General features: G+C 40.3%; 2 protein-coding genes across 3 annotated transcripts in view; one reads left to right on the top strand and one right to left on the bottom strand.

Annotated features, from left to right (window-relative positions):
- Positions 1 to 17572, top strand: part of dock1 (dedicator of cytokinesis 1) — a 533069-nt gene that overhangs the window by 280594 nt on the left and 234903 nt on the right. The window lies entirely within an intron of this gene.
- Positions 1 to 17572, bottom strand: part of LOC133577741 (inhibitory synaptic factor 2A) — a 98377-nt gene that overhangs the window by 60564 nt on the left and 20241 nt on the right. Inside the window, exon 2 of one of the 2 annotated variants that reach the window (XM_061931734.1) lies at positions 2270 to 3509. In XM_061931734.1, the coding sequence (XP_061787718.1) occupies positions 2270 to 3504 (1235 nt within the window). In that variant the 5' untranslated portion in view covers positions 3505 to 3509. Of the gene's footprint in view, positions 1 to 2269; positions 3609 to 17572 lie in introns of those variants that run through there. The other variant, XM_061931735.1, reaches the window with a different exon arrangement.

Here is a 17572-nt window from a genome sequence, read left to right on the forward strand (position 1 = left end):
CTACAACCATCCGTTTCAATACATGCGTAATCTGTTGAATCGCTTAAGCCGCTGAAATCCGAGTCTGAATCCGAGCTAATGTCGCTATAGCTTGCTGTTCTATGCGCCATGTTTGTTTGTGTTGGCTTCACTATGTGACGTCACAGGAAAATGGACGGGTGTATATAACGATGGTTAAAATCAGGCACTTTGAAGCTTTTTTTAGGGATATTGCATGATGGGTAAAATTTAAAAAAAAACTTCGAAAAATAAAATAAGCCACTGGGAACTGATTTTTAATGGTTTTAACCATTCTGAAATTGTGATAATGTTCCCCTTTAAAAACATTTGGCCGGGGGCCGGGCTGACATATACTGTATATATAAGCATATGTGATCGTGTAATTGGAGCACATACCGTATTTTTCTGAGTATAAGTCGCACCTGCCGAAAATGCATAATAAAAAAGGAAAAAAACATATATAAGTCGCACTGGAGTATAAGTCGCATTTTTGGGGGGAAATGTATTTGATAAAATCCAACACCAAGAATAGACATTTGAAAGGCAATTTAAAATAAATAAAAAATAGAGAACAACAGGCTGAATAAGTGTACGTTATATGAGGCATAAATAACCAACTGAGAACGTGCCTGGTATGTTAACGTAACATATTATGGTAAGAGTCATTCAAATAACTATAACTTATAGAACATGCTATACGTTTTCCAAACAAATCTTATACGTCTAGTCTCTTACGTGAATGAGCTAAATAGTATTATTTGATATTTTACGGTAATGTGTTAATCATTTCACACATAAGTCGCTCCTGAGTATAAGTCGCACCCCCGGCCAAACTATGAAAAAAACTGCGACTTATAGTCCGAAAAATACGGTACTTCTCTCTACGTCCGTGTACACAGTGTCATGACTTGGTCCTGGGGTTTAGTTTTTCTCGAAGGCAACGGAAAGTTGGCTCGGGCGAGACGGGAATGAAGATACATTTTTTATTTAAAGACTATAAATACAAAACAAGGAAGTAAACAAAAGGCGCGCACAATGGCGGAGAACAAACTATGAAACCAAACACTTGCACAAAGGCAAAAACTATGAACAACAACAAAAAAAACTAACTGTGGCTTAATAAACAAAAACTTACTTGGCATGGAACCGGCATGAAAAAAGAGCAGCAAGGATCATAAGGGTGTGGAGAGTGTGCAGAAGCATAAATATGGAGATGTCACCAGAAAGACAAACTGAAAACACTGAACTTAAATACTACAGACATGATTAACGAAAACAGGTGCGTGACTCAAAACGTGAAACAGGTGCGTGACGTGACAGGTGAAAACTAATGGGTTGCTATGGTGATAAACAAGAGTGCACAATGAGTCCAAACGTGGAACAGGTGAAACTAATGGGTAATCATGGAAACAAGACAAGGGAGTGAAAAGCCAGAAACTAAACAAAACATGACGAAGACAAAACATGATTACACAGACATGACACACAGCGGCGTTTTAAAAAGTCATAAATTTTACTTTTTGAAACCGATACCGATAATTTTGAAACTGATACCAATAGTTTTCGATATTACATTTTAAAGCATTTATCGGCCGATAATATGTTGGCCCTGCGATGAGGTGGCGACTTGTCTAGGGTGTACCCCGCCTTCCGCCCGATTGTAGCTGAGATAGGCTCCAGCGCCCCCCGCGACCCCGAAGGGAATAAGCGGTAGAAAATGGATGGATGGATGGAATATCGGCAGTCCGATAATATCGGACATCCTTAGTGAAAACCTATCCGACCGGAACTCTAACAATAACAAAAGTTCCGTGGGCGAATAATGTAAACCCACGACAAAAATAAATAAAAAATAGGATCTAAATACATTTTGTTTGGTGCCCACCTGAGTGTAGTTTGAGACTCCTGGGTTACACCATGAGGTGTCCTACTTTTTTTTCCACATGCTTATGTGATTAAATGTGTAGGTGCAGGTCAAATGGATAAAAATCAGAGACAAGCCTCAGCAATACACTCATCAAATTGACGGTTTTGTTGGCCTCTTTTGTTCAGGTAAACAGTCCTCTCTTTCAGCAGGCTGGATGCTATCTCCATCCTTGGACTATTGGACAATAAATGGTATTTTTCCAATGGCCTTGTGCACATCTTCATCTGTACTTCTAGCTTTGTTATTGTTTGGATCATAATTCTAGTTCATTTGTTGCCTCGTGACCACAATATCTGAATTAGTATTGATAATGCCCAACGGCTTTTGGAGTGGACAACTTACCCTTCTCTGTGGGCCTCTCCCTTCTCCAGTTCCTGGATCACCCCCAGCAGCACCTTGATGGTCTCTTGGCTGGAGCTAATGAGGTTCTCCATGGCTTGGAGCCGTGCTTTAACATCCCCATCCTGATTCATAGGCACTATTTGCTTGCAGGCCTCCTGCCTGGGGTTCGACGGCGCCCCCCTTTCATCGCCGCCTCCAAAGAGTGACTGAGACTTGTCCATGCCCCCCAGAGGCCTGGCTAATAATTGTCCCACGTGACACTGCGCCTGTGTGGTACAGCCTCTGCGGGAACGCGGCAGCGTCTCGCTCTGCAACCCGTTGAGCTGCAGGCTTTTCTTCCTCTTGTTGCGCGCGGACAGACTATCCAGGCACTCCACTTGCGTGAGAGAGTTCCAGGCGATCGGCCCCGTGACCTTGGAGGCCCTGTCCGGCAGGGTCCGAGACGAGCTGTCCTCCAGATTGAGCAGTCTTTTAGCCGTGCGATCCGTGTCAGCCTCTCTGTGTCGTAATCCTGCGCCGGCTTTGGAGGACGCGCTGCAGAGCTGGTACTGTCCCTGCGACCCAACCCCGCTTCCTTGTCCTCGCGGCGCATCCGCCAGGCAGTCCGAGTCCGCGGAGCAACTCAGCAGCAGAGCGTCCGAGCACAAGCCGTCAGGTGCATTGTGCTGCTCCACTGTGGCGATGCACTCATTAGTATGGAGCAGAGCTTTGGTCCTCCGGACTCCGCTCACCCCGCAGGCTCCCTCCTCCTCCTCGTCATCGAAACACTGCTCTGCAGCCTGGGACGGCTTCACCTCCATGACAAAGCCATTATTCTGACCTTTGTACGTTTCCACCGCCGCCACATGTTTAAGGGTGTGCCCTTTCTTGCGCTCAAAGGGGAACGTCTGATAGCGCTTCTTCAGGTCCGGGGATGTCTGCACCCCGGTGCTCCGCGTCACGTTGGGGATAGACCTGCGGGCCGGCACCGTCATGTACTTGCGGTACGCCACTTTGTAGGACAGAGGCTTGCCATCTCTGCCGGCCGCCTGCAGCTCCGCCTCCCTCTGCTCGTTCTGCGCCTCGCAGATATCCTTGAAACGCACTTGCAGGGCCTTGTTCCTTTTCCTCACCTGTCGACCGGCGTCCAGAGAATACTTAACTTGCAGCGCCAGCGAGGTGGAGGGCAAGGGCGCCGCCTCCGAGTCGGACTCTGAGTTGGTGAGCATGCATTTGCCGCCCTCCTTGCTCACCATTTTTCCTATGAGGCATATAGAAAGATACTGAGTCAGTCAATGGTAATGACCGGCTTAGTTATAAACCCTTGTGTCTTACAATACATCCTCTTAAGTCAGGGGTGTCAAACTCATTTTAGATCGTGGGCCACATGGAGAAAAATCTACTCCCAAGTGGGCCGGACTGGTAAAAATCACGGCACGATAACTTAAAAGTAAAGACAACTTCAGATTGTTTTCTTTGTTTAAAAATAGAACAAGCACATTCTGAAAATGTACAAATTATAATGTTTTTTTACACTTACATATACACATACCGTATTTTTCGGACTGTAAGTCGCAGTTTTTTTCATAGTTTGGCCGGGGGTGCGACTTATAGGAGCGACCTATGTGTGAAATTATTACCGTAAAATATCAAATAATATTATTTAGCTCATTCACGTAAGAGACTAGACGTATAATATTTCATGGGATTTAGCGATTAGGAGTGACAGATTGTTTGGTAAACGTATAGCATGTTCTATATGTTATAGTTATATGACTCTTACCATAATAGTCAAGATTCAAGATGATTTATTGTCAATTCTTAACATGCACAAGACACATAAGAACTGAAAAGTATATTTTCGGCACAGTCCCACTAAGAGCAGACATACGTTACGGGGAGACAAGACAAGACCGCCAACGGCGCAGCCATTTTTACGGCGCTCCTTTTGTTAATATGTTACGTTAACATACCAGGCACGTTCTCAGTTGGTTATTTATGCCTCATATAATGTACACTTATTCAGCCTGTTGTTCACTATTCTTTATTTATTTTAAATTGCCTTTCAAATGTCTATTTTTGGTGTTGAGTTTTATCAAATAAATTTCCCCCATAAATGCGACTTATATATGTTTTTTTCCTTCTTTATTATGCATTTTCGGCCGATGTAACTTATACTCCGGAGCGACTTATACTCCGAAAAATACGCTGCATTAATAGTATTCTATCTTTATTTGTCGTTATTTATACTTTCTGAAGAAATTACGTGAGAATGTTCATCAGTCAACTCATTGGTGTTCATTTTCAATCTATCAAGATAAAAGATAATATCAAAATCAAATTACAGGATGTTATTTATGTAGTTTGCTCATTTTGCGCTACAGGGTCATCAGGTCTAAGACAAACCGACTCAAGAACAGTTTTTTTCCCCTAAAGCCATAACCACGGTGAACTCTCATAGGCACTGATTTTATAGTTTAGTGTGTGCAATTTTTACTTTCCACCCACAATCTGAAGGCTTCTGTATATATGTATTTAGTATAATATTTATTTCCTGTAAACAACACAATGAACATAAATCGTTCTCAGGGCTGGACTGTGCACCTTACCTCCTTTTGCACTATTTTTCTTTTTTTTTTCTTCCTATGTTTTACATATTTTTTAGACCGTCACACTGATACGGGAGTTGTTTTTAATCTCATTGTACCTGTGTATAGTGGCAATAAAATACATTCTATTCTATTCTATTCTATTCCTCGACTGGTGCACTAACATCATGTGGTTTTTTTTTTTTTATGAATGTAGCATAATCTACCAAGATACAAATAATTGCTATTGCGACATCTAGTGGACACATTTAGAAGAGCGGTTTCTTTCATTCAAAAATTTCGGCAAATTTTTATACTTAGCAAACTCATCCCGCGGGCCGGATAAAACCTACGTTTGACACCCCTGTTTTAAGTTAAAGTAGCTTTAAGAAACGTGAATATATATTAGCATTGAAACATTTATTGTAGGGATTAAATATTATGAACATTTCATCTCACGGTCATTGTGACAAGGATGATCAATGTATGGCAAAATATGCTAAATAAGTACTTATACACACTGAAATATTTTACCTATTTTTTTCAAACATTTAATAAAATACATAGACACACAATATACTTTCTTTGCAGAAGAAACATTAAACATTGTTTTGGCTTCTAAAGAGCCATGTTTTTTCTTTTAAGTCCGGGGTCGGCAACCCAACATGGTGAAAGAGCCATATTGGACCCAAAAATACAAAAAACAAATCTGTCTGGAGCCGCAAAAAGTCAAAAGCCTTATGTAAGTGTTATAATGAAGGCAACACATTAAGTAAGTGTCTCAGAGGGTGAGATAACACCTGGAAATGACTGTCTTAGAATGGCCAAAGGTATAGATGTGTGTGTCCAAGTTAAAGGATAAGGACAGGCTGTCTTCTTTTAATGGATTTATTACAATTTTTGCAAGCTGTGTAATGTTTGCTGTGGTCTGGAACAACATGGTAACGTTTGCTGTGGTCTGGAACAACATGGCATCGAAATGCAGCCAATATTACATACAGATAATGTGTCATGAGACATGTAGATATAAATTAAGTACATAGGGGACATAAGGAAAGGAAATTAAACTCAAATATAGCTACACACGAGGCATAATGATGCAATATGTACACACAGCTAGCCTAAATAGCATGTTAGCATGGATTATTGGCACACCATGCAAGCCAATAACATCAACAAAGCTCACCTTTGTGCGTTCACGCACAGCATTAAACGTTTGGTGGACAAAATGAGACAAAGATGCAGTGGCGTAAAACACGTCTTTCTGTGGCAACGTCTGAGAAAGTTGTACACGTAAACAAACTACAGTGAGTTCAAGGACCGCCAAAATTAGTAGGACAAAACGGCGCTGGCCAAATACTGTCATCAGTGAAGCATAAAATATATACTAAACAGCGAGCTTTCCAACAATTAGGAAGGTTTGTATCATGTTGGTTCTCCTACACAAACATTATTAAAACAACAAATATATTCCCCCCCCTCCTTTTTCCATTTCCTCGAGAGCCACGGGTTGCTGACTTCTGATTTAAGTGTTTAAATCGTTTTATCTTCTTCCATTTTGACGTGTAAAGGTTTTAGTGTTTATTCAATGACAAAGGCAAAAGACAGCCTGCATATTAAAGCTAAAGTTAAAGTACCAATTATTGTCACACACACACTAGGTGTGGCGAAATTACCCTCTGCATTTGACCCATCCCCCTTGATCACCCCCTGGTAGGTGAGGGGAGCAGTGAGCAGCAGCAGTGGCTGCGCCCGGGAATCATTTTTGGTGATTTAACCCCCAATTCCAACACTTGATGCTGAGTGCCAAGCAGGGAGGTAATGGGTCCCATTTTTATAGTCTTTGGTATGACTCGGCCGGGGTTTGGACTCACAACCTACCGATCTCAGGGCAAACACTTTAACCACTCGGCCACACAGGTATTAAACATGCACAAAGGTTGTCCCGATACCAATTTTTTTATACTGGCAAATTAAAGGGGCCATCAAAAAAAATATCATTATTGCCTTTATTTTAACAAAAATATCTCATGATACAATAAACGTTTGTTATTGCAATCAAAGAACAATTTTCAACCTACTAGACAAGTGTTTTTCAACCTTTTTTGAGCCAAGGCACATTTTTTGCGTTGAAAAATCCAGAAGCACACCAACAGCAGAAATCATTAAAAAAACGAAACTCAGTTGACAGTAAAAAGTCGTTATCGCAATTGTTAGACATGACTTTAAACCATAACCAAGCATGCATCACTATAGCTCTTGTCTCAAAGTAGGTGTACTGTCACCACCTGTCACATCACGCCGTGACTTATTTTGAGTTTTTTGCTGTTTTCCTGTGTGTAGTGTTTTTGTTCTTGTCTTGTGCTCCTATTTTATTGGCTTTCTCTCTCTTTTTGGTATTTTCCTGTAGCAGTTTTATGTCTTCCTTTGAGCGATATTTCCCGCATCTACTTTGGTTTAGCAATCAAAAATATTAAAGTTGTTTTTATCCTTCCTTGTGGGGACATTGTTGACTGTCATGTCATGTTCGGATGTACATTGTGGAAGCTGTTTTTGCTCCAAAGTAAGTCTTTGCTGTCGTCCAGCATTATATTTTTATTTACTTTGTAGCAAGTTCAGTTTTTGTTTTGTTCTGCATAGCCTTCCCTAAGCTTCAATGCCTTTTCTTAGGGGCACTCACCTTTTGTTTATTTTTGGTTTAAGCATTAGACACCTTTTTACCTGCACAATGCCTCCTGCTGTTTCCGACATCTACAAAGCAATTAGCTACCGGCTGCCACCTACTGATATGGAAGAGTATTACACGGTTACTCTGCCGAGCTCTAGATAATACAGACACTCAACAACAACACATCATTTGCAGACTATAATTACTGGTTTGCAAAAAATATTTTTAACCCAAATAGGTGAAATTAGATCATCTCTGCACAGTGGTTGAAAAACACTGTACGAGACAACTTCTCTTTTAATAGTAGGTTTACAAAGGCTCCGAATTTGGCTGCTTGCGTATGCAGTAACTTATTGTGTCATTCCCCATTCTATTATTTTGTCAAAGTTATGAGGGACAAGCGGTAGAAAATGGATGGATTCCCAATTTACTTGTTCATTTACTGTTACTATCTGCCTATTTTCTGTTTTAACACGTTTAACTACACCTCTGGTAGTATGTAATAAGCACTTTTTATTTTGTTGTTTGGATACTTTACATACGTTTTGGCCGATACTACAAATTGTGTTGTCGATCCAATACCAAATAGTCACAGGATCATACATTGGTCGTAGTTTCCTGAGTTTATAAACAATAAAAAAATGATGTGATAATAAAAAAATATTGATGTAATCCTTTTAGTATCAACTATATACGGCTCTTGTACTTGGCATCGTTACAGTCGATATTTGTGTAGATCCACTCATTTGTTTACATTTAGGAGCGCAAGCTTGCTGCCCCCAAGACCCAACCTCCGAGCTGATGATTTTAGGTTGTCCTGCATAATTTGGATGTAATCCTCCTTTTTCATTGTCCCATTTACTCTCTGTAAAGCACCAGTTCCATTGGCAGCAAAACAGGCCCAGAGCATAATACTACCACCACCGTGCTTGACGGTAGGAATGGTGTTCCTAGGATTAAAGGCCTCACCTATTCTCCTCCAAACATATTGCTGGGTATTGTGGCCAAACAGCTTAATTTTTATTTCATCTGACCACAGATTTTTCCTCTTATTTTTGTCCATGTGATGCCAGATGACACAAAAATTGAGCTGTTTGGCCACAATACCGGTACAATACTAACTCCTTCAAAACCGCACTTCCTCCTTCAAAACCGCACTAAAAGAACACCTCCAGTCAACTACAACCCTAGCCTAACCTCCTCCCCCCACCACACCCCACCTCCCCGGATTGCTAATAATCAAATGTAAATAATCAAATGTATATACTTGTTCTTATACTTTCTGAACTCACTATGTTCACCGCTCGCTGTACATATCCTACCAAGTCAGACCTACACTGTTACAATGTCCATTTCTCAGATGATATAATTGTTGATGACTGAAGTGCTGATATCAACCAAACCTAACCCTCCACCCCCCCAACCCCTCCACATCCCACACCCCGGATTGTAAATAATGTAAATAATTCAATGTATATACTCTGATGGTTAACTTGTGTGATGACTGTATTATGCTGATAGTATAGTATATATTTCAGTGGTTCTTAACCTTGTTGGAGGTACCGAACCCCACCAGTTTCATATGCGCATTCACCGAACCCTTCTTTAGTGAAAAATAAAATGTTTTTTTCAAATTCAAGACAAAGTTATATGTTGTTGGTAACACTTTAATATGGGGAGAATATTCTAATTAACAAAGACTTAATTTAGAGTTATTTGGTTAGGGTTAGGGTTAGAGGGTTAGGGCCAGGGTCAGAGGGTTAGTGTTATAATAAGGCCATGCCGAATAAGGCATTAATAAGTACTTAATAATGACTAGTTAAGACCCAATATGTTACTAATTTGCATGTTAATAAGTAACTAATTAATGGTGAATATGTTCCCCATACTAAAGTGTTACCATGTTTTTTTACTGGTGCACAAAATGAACCGTGCATGAACATCACCTTGTTCAAAGAACAAAACCAACACAGTGCATAAACTCACAACAAATTACACACCTGCAAATCAGTCAGCTGTTGCCATATCCGTAATACGCCGATAGGGAGAAGTTTTTATTTACACGATGAGTCGGGTGTGTCTTGACCTCCGCCGAACCCCTGAGGCCGACTGACCGAACCCCTAGGGTCCGATCGAACCCACGTTAAGAACCACTGATATATTTGTACCATGAATTGATTAATGTGATCTAGGGATGTCCCGATCCGATATTTGGATCGAATCGGCTGCCGATATTTGCCAAAAATTGCGTATCGGCAAGGCATGGGAAAATGCCGATCCAGATCCAGTTTTAAAAAAAACTCCGGTCCGTGTTTTCCAACGCACCGATTTAAATAATACATTCCACTTTTCTGCTGCTCCGTAATTTCCGTTCCGCATTTTCCGGCACACCTTCAACACATCCACAATTCTCACGCAGTTGCTTTTAGCTGCTGGCATTACACGACAGGCTCTTCTGACTCTTTCCTGTGTCTCCCTCTCACAGACAGCAAGTGCAACTTCTTACACACGTCACATACTGTCACGTCATACGTCACATACGTATACGTCCTCCCCGAGCAGAGAGGTAGCAGCATGGCTAACGTTAGCTGTGATGCTAGCGCAGCCGTGCAAGCAACGCTCCCTCTAAGGTACTCGCCTGTGCAATTGCGCACTGTTTAAGCGTCCTCTGCGCATAGCAAATCTATGCCACGCAAAAAATCAAATAAAAAAATAAGCGCATAACAATTTTCGACACACGGACACGACAGAGAAAACAGTTTTCGTCATCATTGTTCAAATATTGTGACGTCTGTCGAGACGCTTATCTCCATTCGGTGCCACACGCCCACACCATCAAAATGCAGAGGCAAAAATTTCCACATCAACACCGTATGAAAAAATTAGTGATTTTTTTAGTTGTGATTTCCTTCTCTGCATGAAAGTTTAAAAGTAGCATATATTAATGCAGTATGAAGAAGAATGTTTTAATGTAGACATGCAAGCCTTGAAAGAACATTTTGAAAATCAAGACTACATTTCCTGCAAATGGGTGCATTTCTACCCTATATTTTAACTTTAGATTTATTCTCATATCAAACTCTTTTGGCTGTCTTTTTGACACTTACATCCGGCGCCCCCCTCCACACCCTGGATTATAAATAATGTAAATAATTCAATGTGATTATCTTGTGTGATGACTGTATTATGATGATAGTATATATCTGATAGTATATATCTGTATCATGAATCAATTTAAGTGGACCCCGACTTAAACAAGTTGATAAACTTATTCGGGTGTTACCATTTAGTGGTCAATTGTACGGAATATGTACTTCACTGTGCAACCTACTAATAAAAGTCTCAATCAATCAATCAAAACACATAGAATCATCATACTGCTGTGATTATATGCATCAAGTGTTCATTCAAGGCTAAGGCAAAATATCGAGATATATATTGTGTATCGCAATATGGCCTTAAAATATCGCAATATTAAAAAAAGGCCATATCGCCCAGCCCTAGTTCAATGATGCCATTTCTGTTTGTCATGTATAATTTTGTCTATTTTGTGTTTATCCTTGAATAAACAGGTCAGTTTCTTGTTACCAACCATTGTGTATTATTCAAACTCCCCTAATTCAGCTGGCAAGTTGTTATCAAGAGTACTAAAACCCTTTTCAACATGATTCTGACAACTAAGTAGGCTAAATAACTTTAAACTTTAATACATGCTCGGATAGGCCAGTATCGGTCAGTATCGGTATCGGATCGGAAATGCAAAAACAATATCGGTATCGGATCGGAAGTGCAAAAACCCGGATCGGGACATCCCTAATGTGAACCCCGACTTAAACAAGTGGAAAAACGTATTCGGGTGTTACCATTTAGTGGTCAATTGTACGGAATATGTACTGTACTGTGCAACCTACTAATAAAAGTTTCAATCAATCAATCAAAACGTTTACAACCCTAGTGTTTACTAAGAAAAATGTCCTTCCTGTTTGGTACAAAATATTTATTTCAGCAAAAGCAATCCTTTCCCATTCATCCTTCGTCATAAGGTCGGTCTATGTTTCTAAGTCGTCGCCGCGTTGTCCCTTTCAGCATCTTAAAGAACGTTTTTCTCATGAGTCAGCTCGATGAGCAACCACCACACTTGCCAACTATTTATTTGTTAGCTTCCTCTGTCGCTGGTGAACAATGGCAAATACAGAGACATGGGGAGTTGTAGAACTAATCAATATTGAACAACAGTCACTTTTATTGCAAATATCGATTTGAAATCGGAGCAGGAAGCATTTGCCGACGGTGGGCCGTACGCCATTTGAAAGACTTGTCAACACACAGCAAATAATGTCCTAAAAGGAGACAGCAATGCAGCAGCATGAACCAGCCTACTACCCAACTGGAAGGCTTTAGGTTTTTTTGTGCTTGTGCTTGAAGTAATCTCTTCAGCTTTTTGTGCAGACGCCAAATTTTGCTCCGTTAATCCATCAAATCCATTTAATGCATGTTTCACTGGTCTTTCGACGGCTGCGTCTGATTTTGAAGTGGCTGTCGGTCACTCGTCGCACGTCGAGAACACTCGCTCAGCCACAAACACACTAATTGCACAATGGCTAATACACTGTGGACTGATACTGTTTACATCCAGCATGGCTCTCTGTAGTCTGACCTTGCTTTTTCTTTAACAGAAATATTTGTTCAGTTCAGTTTCAGTTTATTTGGAACATGCAATGTAATGCGTCACACAATTCCAGTTGTTTCATTACAGCACGTCCGAAAAGGAGTAGGAAGAAGCAGAGCTTATTTAATCCTACCCCTTTTCATACCGTAGCAATTTTATCCAATGTCCTTGTTTTCTATAACAGAACAGTGAACAAATAAATAGGGCTGGGCGATATGGCATTTTATTAATACCTCGATATTTTTAGGCCATGTCACGATACACGATATATATCTCGATATTTTGCTTTAGCCTTGAATGAACACTTGATGCATATAATCACACCAGTATGATGATTCTATGTGTCTACATTAAAACATTCTTGGTCATACTTCATTAACAGGGCCTTCTCTGTGGTCGGCCCGAAGCTCTGGAACACTCTGCCCCTCCATGTTCCAACTGCTCCCACAGTGGAGTGTTTTAAGTCTCGTCTTAAGACCCACTTTTATTCTTTGGCTTTTAACACTAAGTTGTTGTTCTCTGTGTTTTTAAAATTTGGATTTCTATTTACTGTTTTAATTGGTTTTACCCTTTAAAATCATTTTTAATCATATTTATTTTTGTTTTGTTTCATATGTATTTATTTTTTGTTTTTATTCAGTCATTGGTGGAGCTAAGGATAATATTTGAATATTGTTTTTATTATTGTTGTGCAGCACTTTGGAAACATTTTGTTGTTTAAATGTGCTATATAAATAAAGTGGATTGGATTAATATATGCTCATTTTAAACTTTCATGCAGAGAGGGAAAAAACTAAGTCAATTGACAAAAGTGTATTTATTAAACAGTTATTAAGCAGTGGCACAAACATTTATGTAAATCCCAAAACAGAAAGTGCAAGATTGTCAGAGACATTTTAAAACAAGCTATGAGTGCACTTATGTGCATGATGTCACTAAGATGACATATCAAAACAACACTAAATTAAATTGTACTTTTTGTACAGAACGCCACTACAATAGTTCAAAACAAATAAAGTGCACTTTTGTGCATGATGTCACCCAAGATATTTCAATAACTGTCAATCAAAAATGAGCTGCATAATAGGAAATCAAATAGTGTATGTCCTTCGCTATGTGTAGTTTTTTCATACGGTGTTGATGTGGAAATAGTTGCTTTGGCATTTTGTTGGTGTGGCACCGAACGGAGATGTTGACATGTGGAGTTTCAAGCACTCTTCATTCTCTCGCGGGTGACTTTTCAAATGATGCTACACATTAGCAGTAGTGCTACTTTTTGTAGCAACGCTTTTGCTGCATAAATGTTCAACATATTCCCGCTTGAAGCCAAACCACCGCCAGACGATGGATCCCGTGCAGTTTTTGTTGGGAATTAATTATTCCTCCATTTGTTACCAGATTTAATAAATGACACTAGAATAAGCACACATTTGATTGGTAAATCATAGTGTAACGACCTGGAATTACACTCTATGTGTGGTGTTGGAGTTGTCCGACTTTTTGTGTGGCTGTAAACGCATCACTGGCTAAGTGCCATATGTGCATGTGTTGGCGCAAGTGAGAAAGTGCGAGCGGCTGCTGTTGATATAACAAAGTTGGTTTTGGTCTGGTTTGTACTGAAGAAAATGACTAGTTTTGCTAGATATCATTTTTTTTTACTAATGTTTTGGTGATGTGTTTATGGCCGACAATAAAGTGATGGATGGAATTCATGTCCTCAAAGTGTCTCGACAGACGTTACAATATTTGAACAATGATTACGAAAACTGTTTTCTCTGTCCTGTCCGTGTCATGTCAAAAATTGTTTTGCGCTTATTTTTTTTTATTTGCTTTTGTGCGTGGCATAGATTGACGCTTGAGCAGTGCGCAATTGCACAGGCGCGCACCTTAGAGGGAACATTGTTCAAGATGTTCATCATAATTCTTGTTCTGTGTACTTTGTGAACACTTGTAGTTTGAACCATCTCTTAAACGTCGTTAAAATCCATTCCATAATTTAATTCCACATACTGATATACTACAAGTTTTAAGTGTTGTACGAGCATACAAATGTTTTAAATGAGATTTTCCTCTAAGGTTATGTTTCTCCTCTTTTGTTGAGAACAATTGTAGCAGGTTATAGTTTGCTTTGTACATCATTTTAGCTGTTTGCAAATGCACCAAATCGTTGAATTTCAATATTTGTGATTTAACAAAGAAAGGGTTTGTATGTTCTCTATATTCAACATTATGTATTTTTTTAATTGATCTTTTTTGTAACAGAGTTAGTGCATGAAGCGCACATTTGTGGTTGTTTCCCCATATTTCTACACAATAACTCAGATATGGTAACACTAGTGAGCAGTAGAGAATAAGAAGTGATTTTTGGTCTAGAACATGTTTTGCTTTATTCATTATTGACATGTTTCTTGCTACTTTATGTTGTATATTTTTTTCCATGAGATTTCCAGTTCATTTTATCATCTATTATTACACCCAAAATGTGCTTTCTTTTACCCTTTCAATTAGAGATGTCCGATAATATCGGACTGCCGATATTATCGACCGATAAATACTTTAAAATGTAATATCGGAAATTATCGGTATCGGTTTGAAAAAGTAAAATGTATGACTTTTTAAAACGCCGCTGTACGGAGTGGTACACGGACGTAGGGAGAAGTACAGAGCAGTTGCGTCTCCCAGTCATACTTGCCAACCCTCTCGATTTTCCCGGGAGACTCCCGAATTTCAGTGCCCCTCCCGAAAATCTCCTGGGGCAACCATTCTGCCGAATTTCTCCCGATTTCCACCCAGACATTAATATTGGGGGCGTGCCTTAAAGGCACTGCCTTTGCGTGCCGACCCAATCACATAATATCTACTAGGGATGTCCGATAATGGCTTTTTGCCGATATCCGATATTCCGATATTGTCCAACTCTTTAATTACCGATACCGATATCCAACGATACCGATATCAACCGATACCGATATATACAGTCGTGGAATTAACACATACTTGCCAAACCTCCCGGATTTTCCGGGAGACTCCCGAAATTCAGCGCCTCTCCCGAAAACCTCCCGGGACAAATTATCTCCCGAAAATGTCCCGAAATTCGCATGGACCTGAGTCCGCTTTCCCACAATATAAACGGTGTGCCTGCCCAATCACGTTATAACTGTAGAAGGATCGAGGGCGAGTTCTTGGTTCTTTATGTGGGTTTATTGTTAGGCAGTTTCATTAACGTCCTCCCAGCGCGGCAACAACACACAACAACAGCAGTCACGTTTTGGTCTACCGTAAAGCAGTTCGTCTGCCGTAAACAGCAATGTTGTGACACTCTTAAACAGGACAATACTGCCATCTAGTGCATTTGATGAAAGCACTTTTGTGCGTGCCACACAGCAATGCATCATCAGAGAGGGTGTTCAGCATGGTTCGAAAAATAGTGACAGAGAATAGAACAAGGATGGACAATTCAACCCTTAACTCAACAAGTATATGTGTAAATAAATGAACACTGAAATTCAAATATTTATTTTATGTATATATATATATATATATATATATATATACAATAAAAGAAATATATATTTATAGGTAGAATTCACTGAAAGTCAAGTATTTCTTATATACCTGTATGTGTATATATATATATATATATATATATATATATATATATATATATATATATATATATATATATATATATATACCACGCATCCCCACCCCCCACACCACACCTCCCGAAATCGGAGGTCTCAAGGTTGGCAAGTATGAATTAACACATTATTATGCCTAATTTGGACAACCAGGTATGGTGAAGACAAGGTCCTTTTAAAAAATAAAATAAGATAAATAAATTAAAAACATTTTCTTGAATAAAAAAGAAAGTAAAACAATATAAAAACAGTTACATAGAAACTAGTAATTAATGAAAATGAGTAAATATTATCGGCAGGCCGATATTATCGGACATCTCTGATATCTACGGCTTTTCACACACACACAAGTAAATGCAAATCCTACTTGGTCAACAGCCATACAGGTCACACTGAGGGTGGCTGTATAAACAACTTTAACACTGTTACAAATATGCGCCACACTGTGAACCCACACCAAACAAGAATCTGCACCGTACTACTACTATGGACTGGACTCTCACAATATTATGTCAGACCCACTCGACATCCATTGCATTCGGTCTCCCCTAAAGGGGGGGGTTACCCACATATGCGGTCCTCTCCAAGGTTTCTCATAGTCATTCACATCGACGTCCCACTGAGGTGAGTTTTTCCTTGCCCTTATGTGGGCTTTGTACCGAGGATGTCGTTGTGGCTTGTGCAGCCCTTTGAGACACTTGTGATTTAGGGCTGTATAAATAAACATTGATTGCTTGATTGAGTAACACAACATAAACACAACAGAACAAATACCCAGAAACCCTTGCAGCACTAACTCTTCCGGGACGCTACAATATACACCCCCCCACCTCAACCTCCTCATGCTCTCTCAGGGAGCGCATGTCCCAAATTCCAAGCTGCTGTTTTGAGGCATGTTAAAAAAAAATAATGCACTTTGTGACTTCAATAATAAATATGGCAGTGCCATGTTGGCATTTTTTTTCCATAACTTGAGTTGATTTATTTTTGGAAAACCTTGTTACATTGTTTAATGCATCCAGCGGGGCATCACAACAAAATTAGGCATAATAATGTGTTGATTCCACGACTGTATATATCGGACTGTCTGATTGTGGCAGTCCGCTCCCTGTATGATCAGTGCCAGAGCTTGGTCCGCATTGCCGGTAGTAAGTCGGACACGTTTCCAGTGAGGGTTGGACTCCGCCAAGGCTGCCCTTTGTCACTGATTCTGTTCATAACTTTTATGGACAGAATTTCTAGGCGCAGTCAAGGCGTTGAGGGGATCTGGTTTGGTGTCTGCAGGATTAGGTCTCTGCTTTTTGCAGATGATGTGGTCCTGATGGCTTCATCTGGCTAGGATCTTCAGCTCTCACTGGATCGGTTCGCAGCTGAGTGTGAAGCGACTGGGATGAGAATCAGCACCTCCAAGTCCGAGTCCATGGTTCTCGCCCGGTAAAGGGTGGAGTGCCATCTACGGGTTGGGGAGGAGATCTTGCCCCAAGTGGAGGAGTTCAAGTACCTCGGAGTCTTGTTCACGAGTGAGGAGTGGATCGCAGATCGACAGGCGGCGTCTTCAGTAATGCGGACGCTGTATCGATCCGTTGTGGTGAAGAAGGAGCTGAGCCGGAAGGCAAAGCTCTCAATTTACCGGTCGATCTACGTTCCCATCCTCATCTATGGTCATGAGCTTTGGGTCATGACCGAAAGGACAAGATCACGGGTACAAGCGGCCGAAATGAGTTTCCTCCGCCGGGTGGCGGGGCTCTCCCTTAGAGA

Source organism: Nerophis lumbriciformis, linkage group LG39 (assembly GCF_033978685.3).
Source record: "Nerophis lumbriciformis linkage group LG39, RoL_Nlum_v2.1, whole genome shotgun sequence".
In the NCBI taxonomy this organism is placed as follows: domain Eukaryota; kingdom Metazoa; phylum Chordata; class Actinopteri; order Syngnathiformes; family Syngnathidae; genus Nerophis; species Nerophis lumbriciformis.